The sequence below is a fragment of the Haliotis rufescens genome, unplaced genomic scaffold (assembly GCF_023055435.1).
Source record: "Haliotis rufescens isolate VD_foot unplaced genomic scaffold, xgHalRufe1.0.p SCAF_17, whole genome shotgun sequence".
In the NCBI taxonomy this organism is placed as follows: Eukaryota; Metazoa; Mollusca; class Gastropoda; order Lepetellida; family Haliotidae; genus Haliotis; species Haliotis rufescens.
Genome location: NW_025963857.1, coordinates 22,117,329 through 22,132,101, shown reverse-complemented (window position 1 = coordinate 22,132,101; position 14,773 = coordinate 22,117,329). Strand labels below are relative to the sequence as shown.

The window sequence follows — 14,773 nt, the reverse complement described above, 5'->3', positions numbered from 1 at the left end:
CCGACAGGCTTCGTAGAAAGGATCTGCTCTGAATGCAGACTAAAATAGCTCATGCGAAGTGTTGTGTCATTGAAGTCATACAATATGAAAATAGGAAAATTTGTATTTGGTTGAATCAAAATTCGGATTATCGAACGAAAGTAATTCATAGGTTCAAAAACCTAATTATTAGTAGATACATGTATATTGATATTTTGTTATATTTGTCTTGGATTTTCAAATGAATTCCATTCATCTGAAAGGTTATTTAGTAAAAGCTATGGTTAGTATGATGGACCCGTGAAGATCCGGGGTACAATAGGTCTTCAGCAAACCATGCTTGCCGTAAAAAGGCGACTATGCTTGTCGTAAGAGGCGACTAACGGGATCAGGAGGTCAGGCTCGCTGACTTGGTTGATGAATGTCATCGAGCCCAATTGCGTACATCGATGCTCATGATATCAATCAATACTGGTACATAGGTCTTCAACGAGTACTCGGGGCCGGGTCGGTTTTACTGGGACTCGAGTCCGTTATCAAGGACTCGAGTACTCGATAAGGGGAGATCACTCTGTTTCAATTGTCAGTTGTTCATCAATATATTGATTAAAGCTTCAAAAAATATTGTTTGAATAATGTATTCTTTGTAGAAAGTAGATGTACATTAGAACAATTGAGAATGTCACATAAAATAGACGTAATTATTGTTTTTCCTTCCCGACTTTAAGAAATTGAATGTATGAAGGCGATTATTGCTTCTTTGCTCCCACTCAAATGCCAAGTGTATTCCCTTACACAGATGAACAACTGATTAGCTGATATATATGTGCTATTTCAGTGCTTACAGATCAAGCGACAGGTCGACAGTTTGGTACAGTTTGAAAACGTGACCAATTCATGAATGAAGGAACGTATAGTACTTCATTTCCATATTTAGCGGCCTTAGTCTTGCAGCCCAGTAGCTGTGTGTACGTGCATGTCACGTGATGCACATTATCGATTTTCTTCCTGCGAATTATTGTTCGTGCTTGTTGGCAGGTGACGAATGAAACGCTGATCATCAGAAAAATGTTCAATATGTATTGTAGTATTTGTAGACGTGACGTAATGTTTTTGAAGGTCGTGATTAAGATTAGTGCAGTTAAAAGCAAACATTAACACTGAACACTTCCATACACTTTGACAGATAAACAAGTTCCTTGGACGCTCTCTATTTACATTTCAGTGCAGTGCAATTATACTTATAACATGTTTTAATACTTTTAGATGGCAATTTTGATGTAATGAACCAATATTCTTAAAGGACGTCCTGTTTTCGGGTACTCGAGTACGAGTCGAGTTTCACCACTCGGGTACTCGAGTCCAAAAATTTGGACTCGTGGAAGCCCCACTGGTACAGTATATATCGTGTCAGCAACTAAACCGAACGTCTTAGAATATCTATGACACCGGCCCAAGTATCAGATCCTGCACCCGAGTTCGAAGACAACAAAGTCAACTTGTAAAACCATGGTAAACCAGTCTTGAACACACAAGATGCCCATTTCACCAAAATAGTATCCAACAAAATTCCAAGGACGTAGGCCCAAGGACCAAGGGCAGATAACTAAAGTTTTGGAATGTATAATTTGCCCTATTGCTCGAGAACCGCTTGTACGATTACTTTTAAACTTTGCATGTGTCTGCAGCTTTAGGTGCTTGACTTTTCATATTCTTAAACTTTGGTCATTGGTCACGTGGTTTGGCAGCCATTTTGGATTTTGGATATCGTTTTTAGTTGTGGCAATATTGGATTTTGATTTTGATCATTTCTCTCTCATAAATTTTACTTTAAAAGATAATATCTTGTAAGGTTCTTCACAGAAACCATTGAAAGTTTGCATGAAGTTAGTGTACCATATGGACCTCATTTTCTGTTCGGTTTGCATGGTTAAAGTATCACCGTTTAGTGGTAATATTTGATTTAAGATTTTCATTGTGTACATGTCTTCAAATGCTATCTCCTCTGGATCCACTGCATACAAAAACACCTCCACACTTTCCGAGAATTGTCTACATACATAACACATCAAACACTGTTAGCCTTTTTTGGATATCTTTCTAAGTGACGGCTCTATTGGATTTTGATTTTGATGATTTCTTTTCACAGAAAGAGCTCAGATAACTTAGGGTTATCTCCCTTTCACTGTCACGTGTCTTCTGCACAATGTATACTACCCTTGAAGATGAGGATTAGAATTGGTCTTCAGCAACCCATACTTGTCTGAAGAGGCGATTATCGGTATCGGGTGGTCAGGCTCCCCGACTTGGTACTTTATTTCCCAATTGCCAAATGCTACCGTACCTTACTTTTGATTGCATTGTTAGAAGCAAACCCTTTGAGGATTTGCACATGAGGATTTGAGGTTGGATATGGCCTTGGACACCCGGGCACATGCAAATGCCGTAATGGTGATGTCTGCAACCGCTGCCTACATTTGACGGAGTTGGTACAAGCAAACCCTTTGAGGATTCGAACATGGACAGTGTCTGAAATGGGTTCAGAACATCCTAGGACATTCTGGGACACGTCAGTTTCGTAGCGGCGATGTCTCGCAAGCGGTTCATTACATTTGACGGCATTGGTACAAGCAAACCATTTGAGGATTCGAACATGGTCGAAGTCGGAAATTGGTTAAAACACCATGGGACACCCAAGCACATGTCAAGTTCGTGGTTGTGATGTCTCATAAGCGGTTCCTTACATTTGACGGCGTTGGTACAAGCAAACCATTTGAGGATTCGAACATGGTCGAAGTCGGAAATTGGTTAAAACACCATGGGACACCCAAGCACATGTCAAGTTCGTGGTTGTGATGTCTCATAAGCGGTTCCTTACATTTGACGGCGTTGGTACAGGTAAACCCTTTGGGGATTCGAATACGGACGCGGTCGGAAACAGGTTTAACACTTTATCTCAGCAATGCGACAGAAACCCGGGGCCCTGACGAACTCGGAATGCTCATCCATTTGACTGGAGCTCAACTGACAAAGAAGTTACAGCCTGTTAAAGAGTCACCAAGCCGAAAACCTGAAGAGTCCCAGTGTTATCGTTCGATTTAATATTATCATTATTCCGCCGATTTTTGTACCAGAGCTAGCATAATAACCACTGCCTTGATTCGGTTCAAATGTTGTATGTATATCCAGATACTTAAGTACCAGAAACCACACAAATTCAAAGGCCGTAGGCCCAAAGACCAAGGGCAGATAACTGAAAAACAAGCAATTTTTAAACCTATATTTTGCCCTATTGCTTCGCAACCGCTTGTCCGATTACTTTTAAACTTTAGATGTGTCTGCTGCTTTGGGTGCTTGACATTTTTTTGTTCTTTGACTTTGGTCATTGGTCACGTGGTTTGGCAGCCATATTAGATTAAAGGTTTTCACAGTGTCTTTTGGGTATTTAAATGCATACTCCCCTGAATCCATTGCATGAAATGCTTTCAAACTTTCTGAGAATTGTCTTCATACATACCACATCACACTCTGTTAGCTGATTTTGGATATCTTTTATATCGACGGACCTATTGGATTTTGATTTTGATGATTTTTTTCACCGAAATTTTACTTTAAAGATCATATTTTGTAAGGTTCTCCACAGAAACTATTGAAAGTTTACATGAAGTTAGTGTGCCATATGCAGCTTATTGTTTGTTCTTGGTTGCATACTGCTTGGTGGTAATATTTGATATATATTTGGGACACTCCTGGAACGAGCCAATTTCGAAGAGGCGATGTCCGGTGACATTGTTTGGACGGAGTACAAGCAACCCTTTGAGGATTCGAACATGATCAAGGTCGGAAATGGGTTAAGAACATACTTGGACACCACCCCTGCTCACAACAATTTCGTAGCAGCCATACCCTGCAAGTGGTGCCTACATTTGAGGGATTTGGTACAAGGAAACCCTTTGAGGATTCGAACATGGACGTTTGTGTACAGTATAGCTTGGAGCCCGCCCTTGCTGCTTTGCATCTATATTTATATTTCGTATTTAACAATAGTGAGTGTATACGTGCGTTGGAATGTCATTCAAATTTCATCTTTGTTATCAACCGTGTACATTCATGTGAACCCATTTTACAAATACATTGGTCTCTTTATCAAACCGGGGCGGTCAGATAGGTACAATGTGTGAAGCCCATTTGTGGTGTCCCCCGCCATGATATTGCTGGAATATTGCTAAAAGCGACGTAGAACCATACTCACTCACTATATCAAACCAACCATCACAAGATTGCAATCTAGAACGGATAACTGCTTAAACGTGAAGAGAGTGCAGCCAAAACGAAAACACCGAGTTAATTATTTGGGCTTATTGCTGTGGCCCTGAACAAAAATGTTGATCTTTTTCATTATGTGACATGACGTTGAGCAAGGTGGCTGAGTTGATTGATTAGAGCAAGAGTGAAAAGGATCAATCTGTACTGTTGGCTCACTTCAAGATTAAAAAATGCATTCGTTAATGTATACTCCTCACAAAAAGTTAAGCAACAAATCTATTATGTGTCAGTCCATGTTCATATATTCCAATACCTAAAAACTGACTAAAGCAATACAAAGAAAGAGCACAAACACACATTGTCCTCAAAGGGAACTGAAAAGCGTTTATGCCTAACAGGTTTACAAATGATCAAAAACAGTATCATGAAAACAGTCGTGCAAAATGTGCTGTACTGAGGATGAAATCTTTAAATTTGAGTTTAAGTCATTTTGAAACAATGATCCAATGTTCAGTAATGTGTATGTCCACCATTGGCTTGAATGCAAGCTTCTACACGTCTTGGCATTGACCAGATAAGCCTATCAAGCGTCTGTTGTGGAATGTTCTGCCATTCTCTCCTTAAGGCCTGTTCAAGTTGATCCAGATTCTGAGGACGAACATGAAGATCATAAACACGCCTTCCAAGAATGTCCCATGCATGTTCAATGGGATTAAGATCCGGAGACCTTGCAGGCCAGTCCATATGCGTGATGTTGGTCTGAAGAAGATCAGTGACAACTCTTGCTCGATGTGGACGAGCATTATCATCCATAAAGATGAAGTAAGGACCCGCTTGTTGTGCCAGGGGAATGATCACAGGTGTGACAATCTCGTCCCTGTACCGTACTCCAGTCATGGTACCACGTCTGATGACCACAAGATCAGTTCTGTGTCCAACCCTGATGCCAGCCCAGATCATCAAACTTCCACCTCCGTACTGGTCGTGTTCAGCAATTGTACAGTTGGCGTATCGTTCATTAGGATTTCTCCACACACGTGCCCTACCATCGTTGAAGTCAAGGCAGAATCTTGACTCGTCTGTGAAGAGAACGTTACGCCAGCGATTGACCCTCCAGTTACGGCGTTGATTGGCCCAAGCAAGTCTCTGTTGTCGATGGTGTGCAGGCAGTGAGATACGTCATACTGGTCGTCTGGACCTCAGATCCTGAGTGTGAAGTCTGTTTCTTACTGTCTATGTTGAGACTCTGTTTCCTGCAACTCTCTGAAGGTCATTCTGGAGAGATCTGGCCGTAGTAAACCTGTTTCTCCGGGCTAGGGTGGCTAAATACCGGTCCTCACAAGAAGTTGTCACCCTTGGACGACCTGTGCGTGGTCTCTCTGTCATCAGTCCAGTTTGATGGTATCGAGTTATCGCTCTTGAGATGACGCTACGGTGAACATTAAAATGATTGGCAACAGCAGTTTGGGTGAGACACCCCCCCCCCCCCCCCCCCCAACCCCCCAACCCCTCTCGTCCTTGTATCCTTCATTTGTTATTCGTATCTGGCCTATGTTGGGAGCATTCATGCGAGGTACCGCTCGATTATCAATGTTTTACATGTTTCCACCAGAAACAGCAGCTTGTACTTCGCAGCCAGTGGGAGTAGATACTCGACATTGTCTTTATCAACAACGTTGACGCTCCTAAAGTTGGGGTAGATGGAGGCCAGCATGTCCACAATGTGGTCAACACGTCCGTCCAACTTGGCCACGGCTTTGTTGGTTTCGCTAGGAGGAGACTGGGGGTCCGGGCGTGGCTGGAACTCACTCGCCAGTGTCGGGGATATCAGAGAGATTACAATCAGGTCAACGTGAAGCTCGTGGTCTTCCACCTGTATGACAGCGTCTGATTTCTTATTCCCCTCTGTGAAGAAGGTTTTCGCCTCTTTTAAACGTGACTCAGACATTTTGGTGACAGAAGTGTCGAAAACAAGTTCCCAATTCCTATGGCTAACTTTCGGAGATGATGTGTCAATTTACTGCTGGTCTTGAAGCCTTTGTATTCTGGAAATAAGAAAATGCCACAATGAACCATACACAAGAAGTTCCGAGAAACGAGCCTTTTCCTGGAAACGTTCCACGTAAAGTAAACTCACTCGCCTGTGTCGGGGACATCAGAGAGATTACGATCAGGTCCACGTGAAGCTCGTGGTCTTCCACCTGTATGACGGTGTCTGATTACTTATTACTCTTTGAAAAGAAGGTTTTCACCTTTTAAACTATCCTCGGTCCTTTTGTTCCTTAACATGTCTTAAACAAGGACAGGTTCTTATAAATAACTGTCGCCGATGGCTTTACTTTGCTGATGATCTTGCAGCCACTGAACTGGGAATAAGAATATTTCACATTCGCGTAATGTTTAATGTTGACTTTATATGCGTTGTCGGGGGCTCACCTGGCAATGTGGTGGTGACAATGTCAATGTGACCGTGTACCTGAGCCGACAGGCTTAGTAGAAAGGTTCTGCTCTGAATGCAGACTAAAATAGCTCATGCGAAGTGTTGTGTCATTGAAGTCATACAATATGAAAATATGTATATACAATATGAGAATACAGTACCACAACTTCTCGTGAAGACGATCTCTGTCGTAGGTCACGTATAAGACAAGTTACACTTGTGAGAATCCGTCGGACGCGACAGCTAACCGACTGAGCTACGTCCACACTGCTAAATTGAGTGCAAATTTACCTAGTCATTCCTGAAACGTCACGGAAATGACCGGAAATCATCGAAGGAGTAACGGTAAGTGACGAAGGTTAGGGGAAACCATGGTGTCTCGTGACTTTAATCTACTGACACTTACGAAGGTGTTCGGGATTTCCGGGTAACCATGGAATCATGGTCTATTTGTATTTGGTTGAATCAAAATTCGGATTTACGTCAGATGCCGACTGTCTCAACCGCAGGTGCATAGCTTCTCTTCAACTGACCACAGGAACTTTTTGACGAGTCTGATGTCTGGAAATAACATCTATGGCAATGTTAATATCACTCTTGCGCCGGACATGCTTCGCCAGACATTTGGCACAACTGGCGACAGCGAGACGTACCGCCGAGGCGAGAAGCGCCCGCTTTAATTTCCGAAGTGGGGAGAGTCTAATATTTTCACTCGTGAAAATATTAGACTCTCCCCACTTCACTCGATGAGATAAAAGTGTTATTTGAGAAAACACATTAAATATCCTCTATATATTGACATTCTGTTATATTTGTCTTGGATTTTCAAATGAATTCCATTCATCTGAAAGGTTATTTAGTAATAGCTATGGTTAGTGAAGATCCGGGGTACAATAGGTATTTAGCAACCCATGCTTGCCGTAAAAAGGTGACTATGCTTGTCGTAAGAGGCGACAATCGGTGTCAGGAGGTCAGGCTCGCTGACTTGGTTGATGCATGTATTCGATCCCAATTGCGTACATCGATGCTCTTATATCAATCACTGGATTGTCTGGTCCAGACTTGATTATTTACAGACCGCCGTCATATAGCTGGAATATTGCTGAGTGCGGCGTTAAACAACCAAACAACCAACAGCATTCTGGAACGAGAATCAAACCCTAATTCTTAGCTTCTCATTGGCTGATTTCAAAACTCAGATATTTCCTCTGCACCAATCTAACCACCTCACAGTCACAGCACAGTACATGTGGCAACAACAGGTAACGTGGCAGCAGAATTAAACAGGTCAGTTAAAGTATTTAATATATTTAAATATTTAACCCCCGCCTCCGCCAGCACTTTGGTTGGATTGTGCGTCAGACACACACACACACACACACACACACACACACACACACACACACACACACACACACACACACACACACACACACACACACACACACCCGTTGGTGGTCATGGTGGGTACTTTGGATAGTTTTGATGTCGACCTATATGACAGACCCTGCCCCGTAAGAGCCGCAACTGCACTCCCCAGGCCCTGCTTTGAGTACTGACATCTTTTTTCCCATCTAAAAAATTAAACACAACAATAACAACAATCTTAATACTATTCCAGAAGATGCGATTCACCAACTCGACTAGAAAGCGAGACGGTTGTGGCAGAGGCAGAAGGTATGTATGTTTTACAATATCTAAAGGGAAACACACTGCACAGTCAGTTACAGGACCTAGACTTTCAGGTCATTCAGGCAGATCCCAAACTAGGGAGGATATTAAAACACTTCATAAAAAATTGGGAAAAGTTGACAAAGGATCATTACATTCTAAACATTATTCAAGGGTAAAGAATATAATTCAATCAAATTCCTCAGCAAAAATCAGAACCAGGAGAACTAAAGATGCAAAAATAGCAGATCTTATTGCATTGATTGTGCTGTAAGAATAGCCTGATTCATACAGATGAGTGAGAAAGTTTAATCACATTTGCCACAGAGGCTTGAAATGGATCAATTTCCCACCCCATGCACCAACTACGCCATTTCTGCCAGGAGCTGTTGTAAGAGTTCCTGGTGCCTGGGCGCCTGGATTTGGAGAGTAACTCGGAAGCCGATTCAGAAATGCCTTCTGGCTGGTTACAACTCCCGAGATTCTCCAGGCTGCAAGGGTAAGAGACCCTTGTTCCATCAGGGGGTGGGTCTCCCCTGCTGGAGACGACAACATCTGTGGGTCTGGAGGGAGGAGGATTGGCTCCTCTGTTAACAAGCTCATCAGAATAGGGAACCATGGTTGGCTTTGCCATGTGGGAGCTATTAGTATGAGTTCTGATTTTTCCTTTTTTACCTTCATTAAGCATCGGCCTATTAATCTGAATGGGGGAAATGCATATGGTTTCATGTCCTTCCATTCCATTAGAAGGCATCCGTTTGTCATGCTGTCGGATCTGGCCGCCAGCTGACATACCTGTCCACCTGTCTGTTCAGTCTGTCGGCAAACAGATCCACATTTATTGGTCCCCAAATTTTGTTTATTTGATTGAAATAAACTGTTTTCAGTTTCCAGTTGCTGGAGTCTGAGTGGTGTCTCGATTCCCAATCTGCCTCCACATTGTCCTTCCCGGGAAGGTATTCGGCCGATATTATGGTCTTTTTCTCAAGGCGGTAATCCCAGATCATTTGGGCTACCGTCAACAAGTCCATGGACTTCGTTCCCCCTTTCTTGTTGAGGTATGCCACTGCTGATCGGTTGTCCATCCTTAGATGGATGTGCACATCTGTTCTGCTCTTGGCAAATGTCTGAATGGATAACGAAGCAGCCATAAGCTCCAGAACATTGATGTGGTGTTTTCTCTCGGAGAGACTCCACACTCCACCTGTCCGAACTTTCCCATACACTGCTCCCCTCCCAATTTCGAGGCGTCTGTAGTTATGACTACATCCGGCCCTGTCGAGAGGAAAGATTTGCCGTTCCAATCTGCGAGATGATGTATTCACCATCTCAGTTCCTGTTTGCATTCTACTGTCAATGTCACTTTCGTCTCGTAGTTTTGTTTGGGTAGGAGAGCTTTCGTTCTCAACATTAGTAAACGTCGATAGTGTAGCGGTGCTGGTAGCACCGCCATCATTGAGGCAGTAAGTTTGCCTATCAATGTCGCTAGCTGTTGTACAGTTGTGTGGGAACAAGTCAACATTATTTCGCACTGTCGAGGAATGCCAGTCACTTTGTCCTGTGGAAGTGACAACGTCATGTCTATCGAGTTGACAGTGAAACCCAAGTACTCTATTATCGGACATGATTCTAGGACTGACTTCTTCCAATTCACTACAAAACCTAGTTTCTCTAGAATTTCTAGGGTCGAATCCTTGTCTATCATCAATGCGTCTTTCTGGGGATTTGCCAAAATTAAGTTGTCTAGATAAATTTGGGCTCGGATTCCTATTCTGCATAAGAACGATATCACTAGTTTCAAAGCTTTGTGAATAAATACCCTCGGTGCTGAAGCAATTCCGAAGGGTAAGCATTGAAACTCGTAAAGCTTGTTTTGCCAGCGGAATCTTAAGTATTTCTTGTGCTCGTTGCACACTGGGATAGGCATCTTTGAGATCTATTTTTATCATATAGTCCTGTTTGTTTAAGAGTTCTGTCAATGTCACAATTCCTTCCATTTGGAAGTGTTGGTAAGCAACACAACAGTTTAGTTTCTTTGCATTGAATACCGGTCTGTGACCCCCTGTTTTCTTTGGTGTTACAAACACTGTGCTCACGAACTGGTTTCTTACTGGAGAAACGCACTGCACTGCCCCTTTCTCTAACATTTTTGTTACCTCTGCAGACATTATGTCCATTTCTGATTTTTGCATCTTTAGTTCGTTTGGTTCTGATTTTTGCTGAGGAATTTGATTGATTCTATTCTGTACCCTTGAACAATATTTAGAATGAAATGATCCTTTGTCAACTTTTCCAAATTTTTTATGAGGTGTTTTATTCGCCCCCCTAGTTTGGGATCTGCCTGAATGACCTGAAAGTCTAAGTCCTGTAACTGACTGTGCAGTGTGTTTCCCTTTTGATATTGTGAAGCATACATATCTTCCTCTGGAAAACTCTCTGCCTCTGCCACCACCGTCTCGCTTTCTAGTCGAGTTGGTGAATCGCATCTTCTGGAATGAGTTGGAACTGTAACGGTCGCCACCTCTGTAACCCTGGTAACTTGATGAGGGCCCTCTGTGAAAGGGCCGGCTGTTTCCTCTGTGAAACCCTCTAGCAGAGCTCTTGAAGCCATAGTGGCTCTTGTTTTTGTAGTCTGAAAACTGTCTCTCAATGTCTAATCTCTTCTCTCTGTCCTTGGACAGCTTTAACAATTTCTTTTAAAAACCTTTGCCAAACAAGGCCTTCTTGTCACTAAACTTTTTCTCATTCTTTGAGAGAAACTTCTGGGCTTTTTTCTGACTTTTCATTAGCTTTGTTAGAATGTTCAGTCTTCTATAAAAGGTAGTGGCAACGTAGGCTTGTCCCAACAAACAAACAGTCTTTTCAACTAATTTAAAGAAGTCGTTCACATCAATCTCTTCACCACCTTTATCTCTGATTTTATCCACGGTCTGCCACACTTGACCGAGTGGTCCCATCACATTGAGTAGTCTTGATTGGATTTTTCCCAACCCTGCTTCAACAGATTTAGCCGCAGTAAATCTTTTTTCTTCCAACATATCTGACCATTCTTCATCAAGCTCCAGTGGCACAAATCCTTTTGGGGTCGGACAGCCCTCTTATATGTTCTTGGTGATAACTTCATCTTTAATGTAGTGGTTGAAATGCTCATGTGCATAATCTAGCAGTTCGTTAGACAGTTCTTGTTCAGCCCTATCATCTGTGGGCTTAAAACGCTTATACAGGTGATTGTCAGTACTAATAGTACGATTGTTGGTTTCACAATCTTCCGAAACTGACGATTCTGACGAACTACTGTCACTACTTGAGCTGGATGACAAGCTATCGGAAGAAGAACTACTAGTGCTACTGTCATTTCTTTTGCGATGACGATGGCGAGATTTGGCTTGGTCCCGTTTTGGAATTGTGAAGCCTTTCCAGTCCTTCCTATTTCGTTTCCTGCTTCGATTCTCCAAATCAACATCATTAGGTCTGCCATTGTCACCAACTGCCTCATGGCTCTGGTTATTGTTTGCCTCATGGCTGGTTCCAGTGGCCGTGGTTGCCTCATGGCTGACAGGCACATGGCGTCCATGCTTTTGACTAACAGGAATTGCATCCTCTCCATGGGAACCCGATGAATGATCCGATCTCATGACGGTTTAAAAACCGAAGAAAAGAGTTATGCCAAGAAGAGAAGTACAAAAAGAGCAAGACTGGAGAATCACCATCGAAGATTGCTCACGATGAAAAACACAAGACGAGCACGAAAATTTCAACGTCTTGCATCTTCGGAAGCCAGAGAATCAAAGATGAGATCTCGTTTTTCCTCATGTGACTTTGAAAGGCTTGTGGCTTCCACCGGAAGCAAGGGATAATCACATTTAGACCTTATTTCAGTTTACGAAATAAAATTGAGGATAAATTCGTGTACACACGTGTAATAATGGATGATAGCAAAACGTCTGTGTTACTGAGCCAAAGCTGATAAAAGAGCTTGAAAACAATCTTTTCTTCCATGTCTTAGACAGTGCTGCACGGGGAGGAAATATGGCTCTGGACAGGACAAGTTCATTATTAGCGTGGGGGGTTGGTTACCTGCTGGGCTACTACCAGAGTCCCAAATCTGTGAACGCCTTCGTCTTCAAGAGCCACATCGAGAATATAATGACTTGCGAAAACTGTGTCGGACCTCCAAAAACATCCTTCCATGTTTGCTCTAATAGAACAATTAATATGTAGAGCCATCTCGCTAACGGAGGATCAAGATTGTCGATCTCGTAATCCTGTAGGATGACTGTGCGTAACCATTGAGATATGGTGTTGCGACTTACTTCGGTCATGGACGTACCGGATACCGGAATGAACAACCGTTTCTGTGAGCCACGCCTAGTTTTGAAAACTCATGAGCGTGCACCCTGCAATAGAGGAGTTCACCCTCATTTTCAACTCCAACAATGATCGAGATTGGTGGAATGAAGGAACGATCGGGTTGGCCTGGTAGTTGACTGGCCAGCTATGAAATCCGAGCACAATCCAGATAAATCACTCCGTGCGTACCATGCTCAAATCGGACATAGGTGATGTCAAGTGCACGTAACTCACTCACCCGTGCCGCAGTGGCTACAGCCAAGAGAAAAATTGTTTTCTTGGTGAGGTCATAAAATTAAAAAGAGTAGAGGGGCTCAAAGTGTGTGTGTGTGTGTGTGTGCGTGCGTGCGTGCATGCGTCGTCGCCGCCGCCGCCGCTGCAAACCTAGAATTACCATATTCAAATTCCAAGCAAGGGGGCGGAATTTGGCCTTCTGGTCCTCAAGCCTTAAGGAGCACAGTAGGGCCTGTAGTTCCGGGACCTTGGTCATTTTCATAGGAAACACAATTTTAATATTTTCTCCACACCCTGATTGAGTTGACAGTCACTGGTCCAGGTACTCTCTGGATGCAGCCCTCAATAAAGAAGGTTCTTTTTCTTCATATCTTCTTACATCCTTGAGTATCCAGTTTATGTCATCTCAATACCATTATGAAATACTACTCAAAAGAAGTTAAGGACCACCTCAATCTTTCATGTTACTAAATGTGACAGAAACGGTTGGCCTTAACTCTCTTAATTAGTATATATACCCTGCATCCATTTTTTTTCACACCTCTTTCACGTCAGTAACTTGCCAGTGAATTTCTCCCACACCAGAGTATTTTTATTGGACATGTATTTTGTAATGTTCTGTAATTTAATTAGGACTTGATACCAAGTGAAGGGGCTCTGTAGTCGAGTGGATAGAGTGTCTGCCGGGAGAGCTGAAGGTCAGGGTTTAATCATCATACCAAAAGACGTGATAAGATGGTACTTTTTGTTACCCTGCCTGGTGCAAGGACTGGTCGGCTCGGCTTGGAGTCTGTATACAGTAGACTGAGTTTTGTAGTCATGTAAAACTTTGGTTTGTCAGTGGTCTAGCACTATTAAACAGGCTTTAATTCGGACTGGTACCCAAAACACTCTGAAGATGCACATTAATCTTTTTGTAATATTTGACAAAATGACAACAAAACCAAATTGAGTTGTTTTGTGTACTTAGTAATGAGATGAGCAAACACAAAAATGTCATTTGTTATGGGATTAGATAGTTACTGCTAAAATCATTTTCTTGTTTTTCAGGTTGAAGTTGAATATGCGTTTTCAGTGTTTCAGCAAAGTTTGCAAATCTGTCATTTAGAATTTTACTGAATGTAGTTTGTGGAAATGTCCAGTTTCAGTGACAGTATGTAACAATATAATCACACAACAATCATAATGATGTAATCATGACATAACACTTAACTGAAATTCAAGACAACAATAAACATGATAAGTATTGTGATAAGTATTTAATAACTTTAATAAAGTTGGTATTAACAAAAGAATATACCGGTACACAATAAGCAAGGCATAGAGACAGCATTCATCAACATCCTGCCATTTCAGAAAGTCTATTTCAAATAGAGGCTTCAATTAATGCCAGTTAATATATTAATTATTATTATCATTATATTAAAAATATTAATGAACTGATACAATGACAAAAGTTGAGATCCCATTACACTGTTTTCCGATGCAGTACTTCCTTATTCTGCTATCCTATCTATCACATAGCAGCATGGTATACTGGACCGATAAAAGCAGAGCTTTCCTCCCCCACCCCACATCTGTATAGTTTTTGTCAGCCAACACCCACAGACTAAACAGGGGGAAGCCAGAGCAGCCAACACCCACAGACTAAACAGGGGGGAGCCAGAGCAGGCAACACCCACCTGACTGCTCATTAGCCTTTTTTCAGAAAATGCCTCTAAAATAACAAGTTAAAACTAGTCCACAGAACACACATCTAAACTGAGATACTTGTAAACCAATGTTAGTGAATGCCTTTTTAACGTGTAATGTCTTCTGAAGATGTCATGCAAT

At 42.2% G+C, this 14,773-nt stretch overlaps 1 protein-coding gene across 1 annotated transcript; it reads right to left on the bottom strand.

Annotated features, from left to right (window-relative positions):
- Window positions 1-10,837: 10,837 nt before the first annotated feature.
- LOC124128504 (osteocalcin 2-like) lies at window positions 10,838-12,141 on the bottom strand. Its single transcript, XM_048397241.1, has 2 exons — window positions 11,457-12,141; window positions 10,838-11,294 (listed from the first exon to the last, which is right to left on the bottom strand). The coding sequence occupies exons 1-2, from the start codon at window positions 11,989-11,991 to the stop codon at window positions 11,053-11,055; spliced, it is 777 nt and encodes a 258-aa protein (XP_048253198.1). The 5' UTR covers window positions 11,992-12,141; the 3' UTR covers window positions 10,838-11,052.
- Between the last annotated feature and the right edge of the window lie 2,632 nt (window positions 12,142-14,773).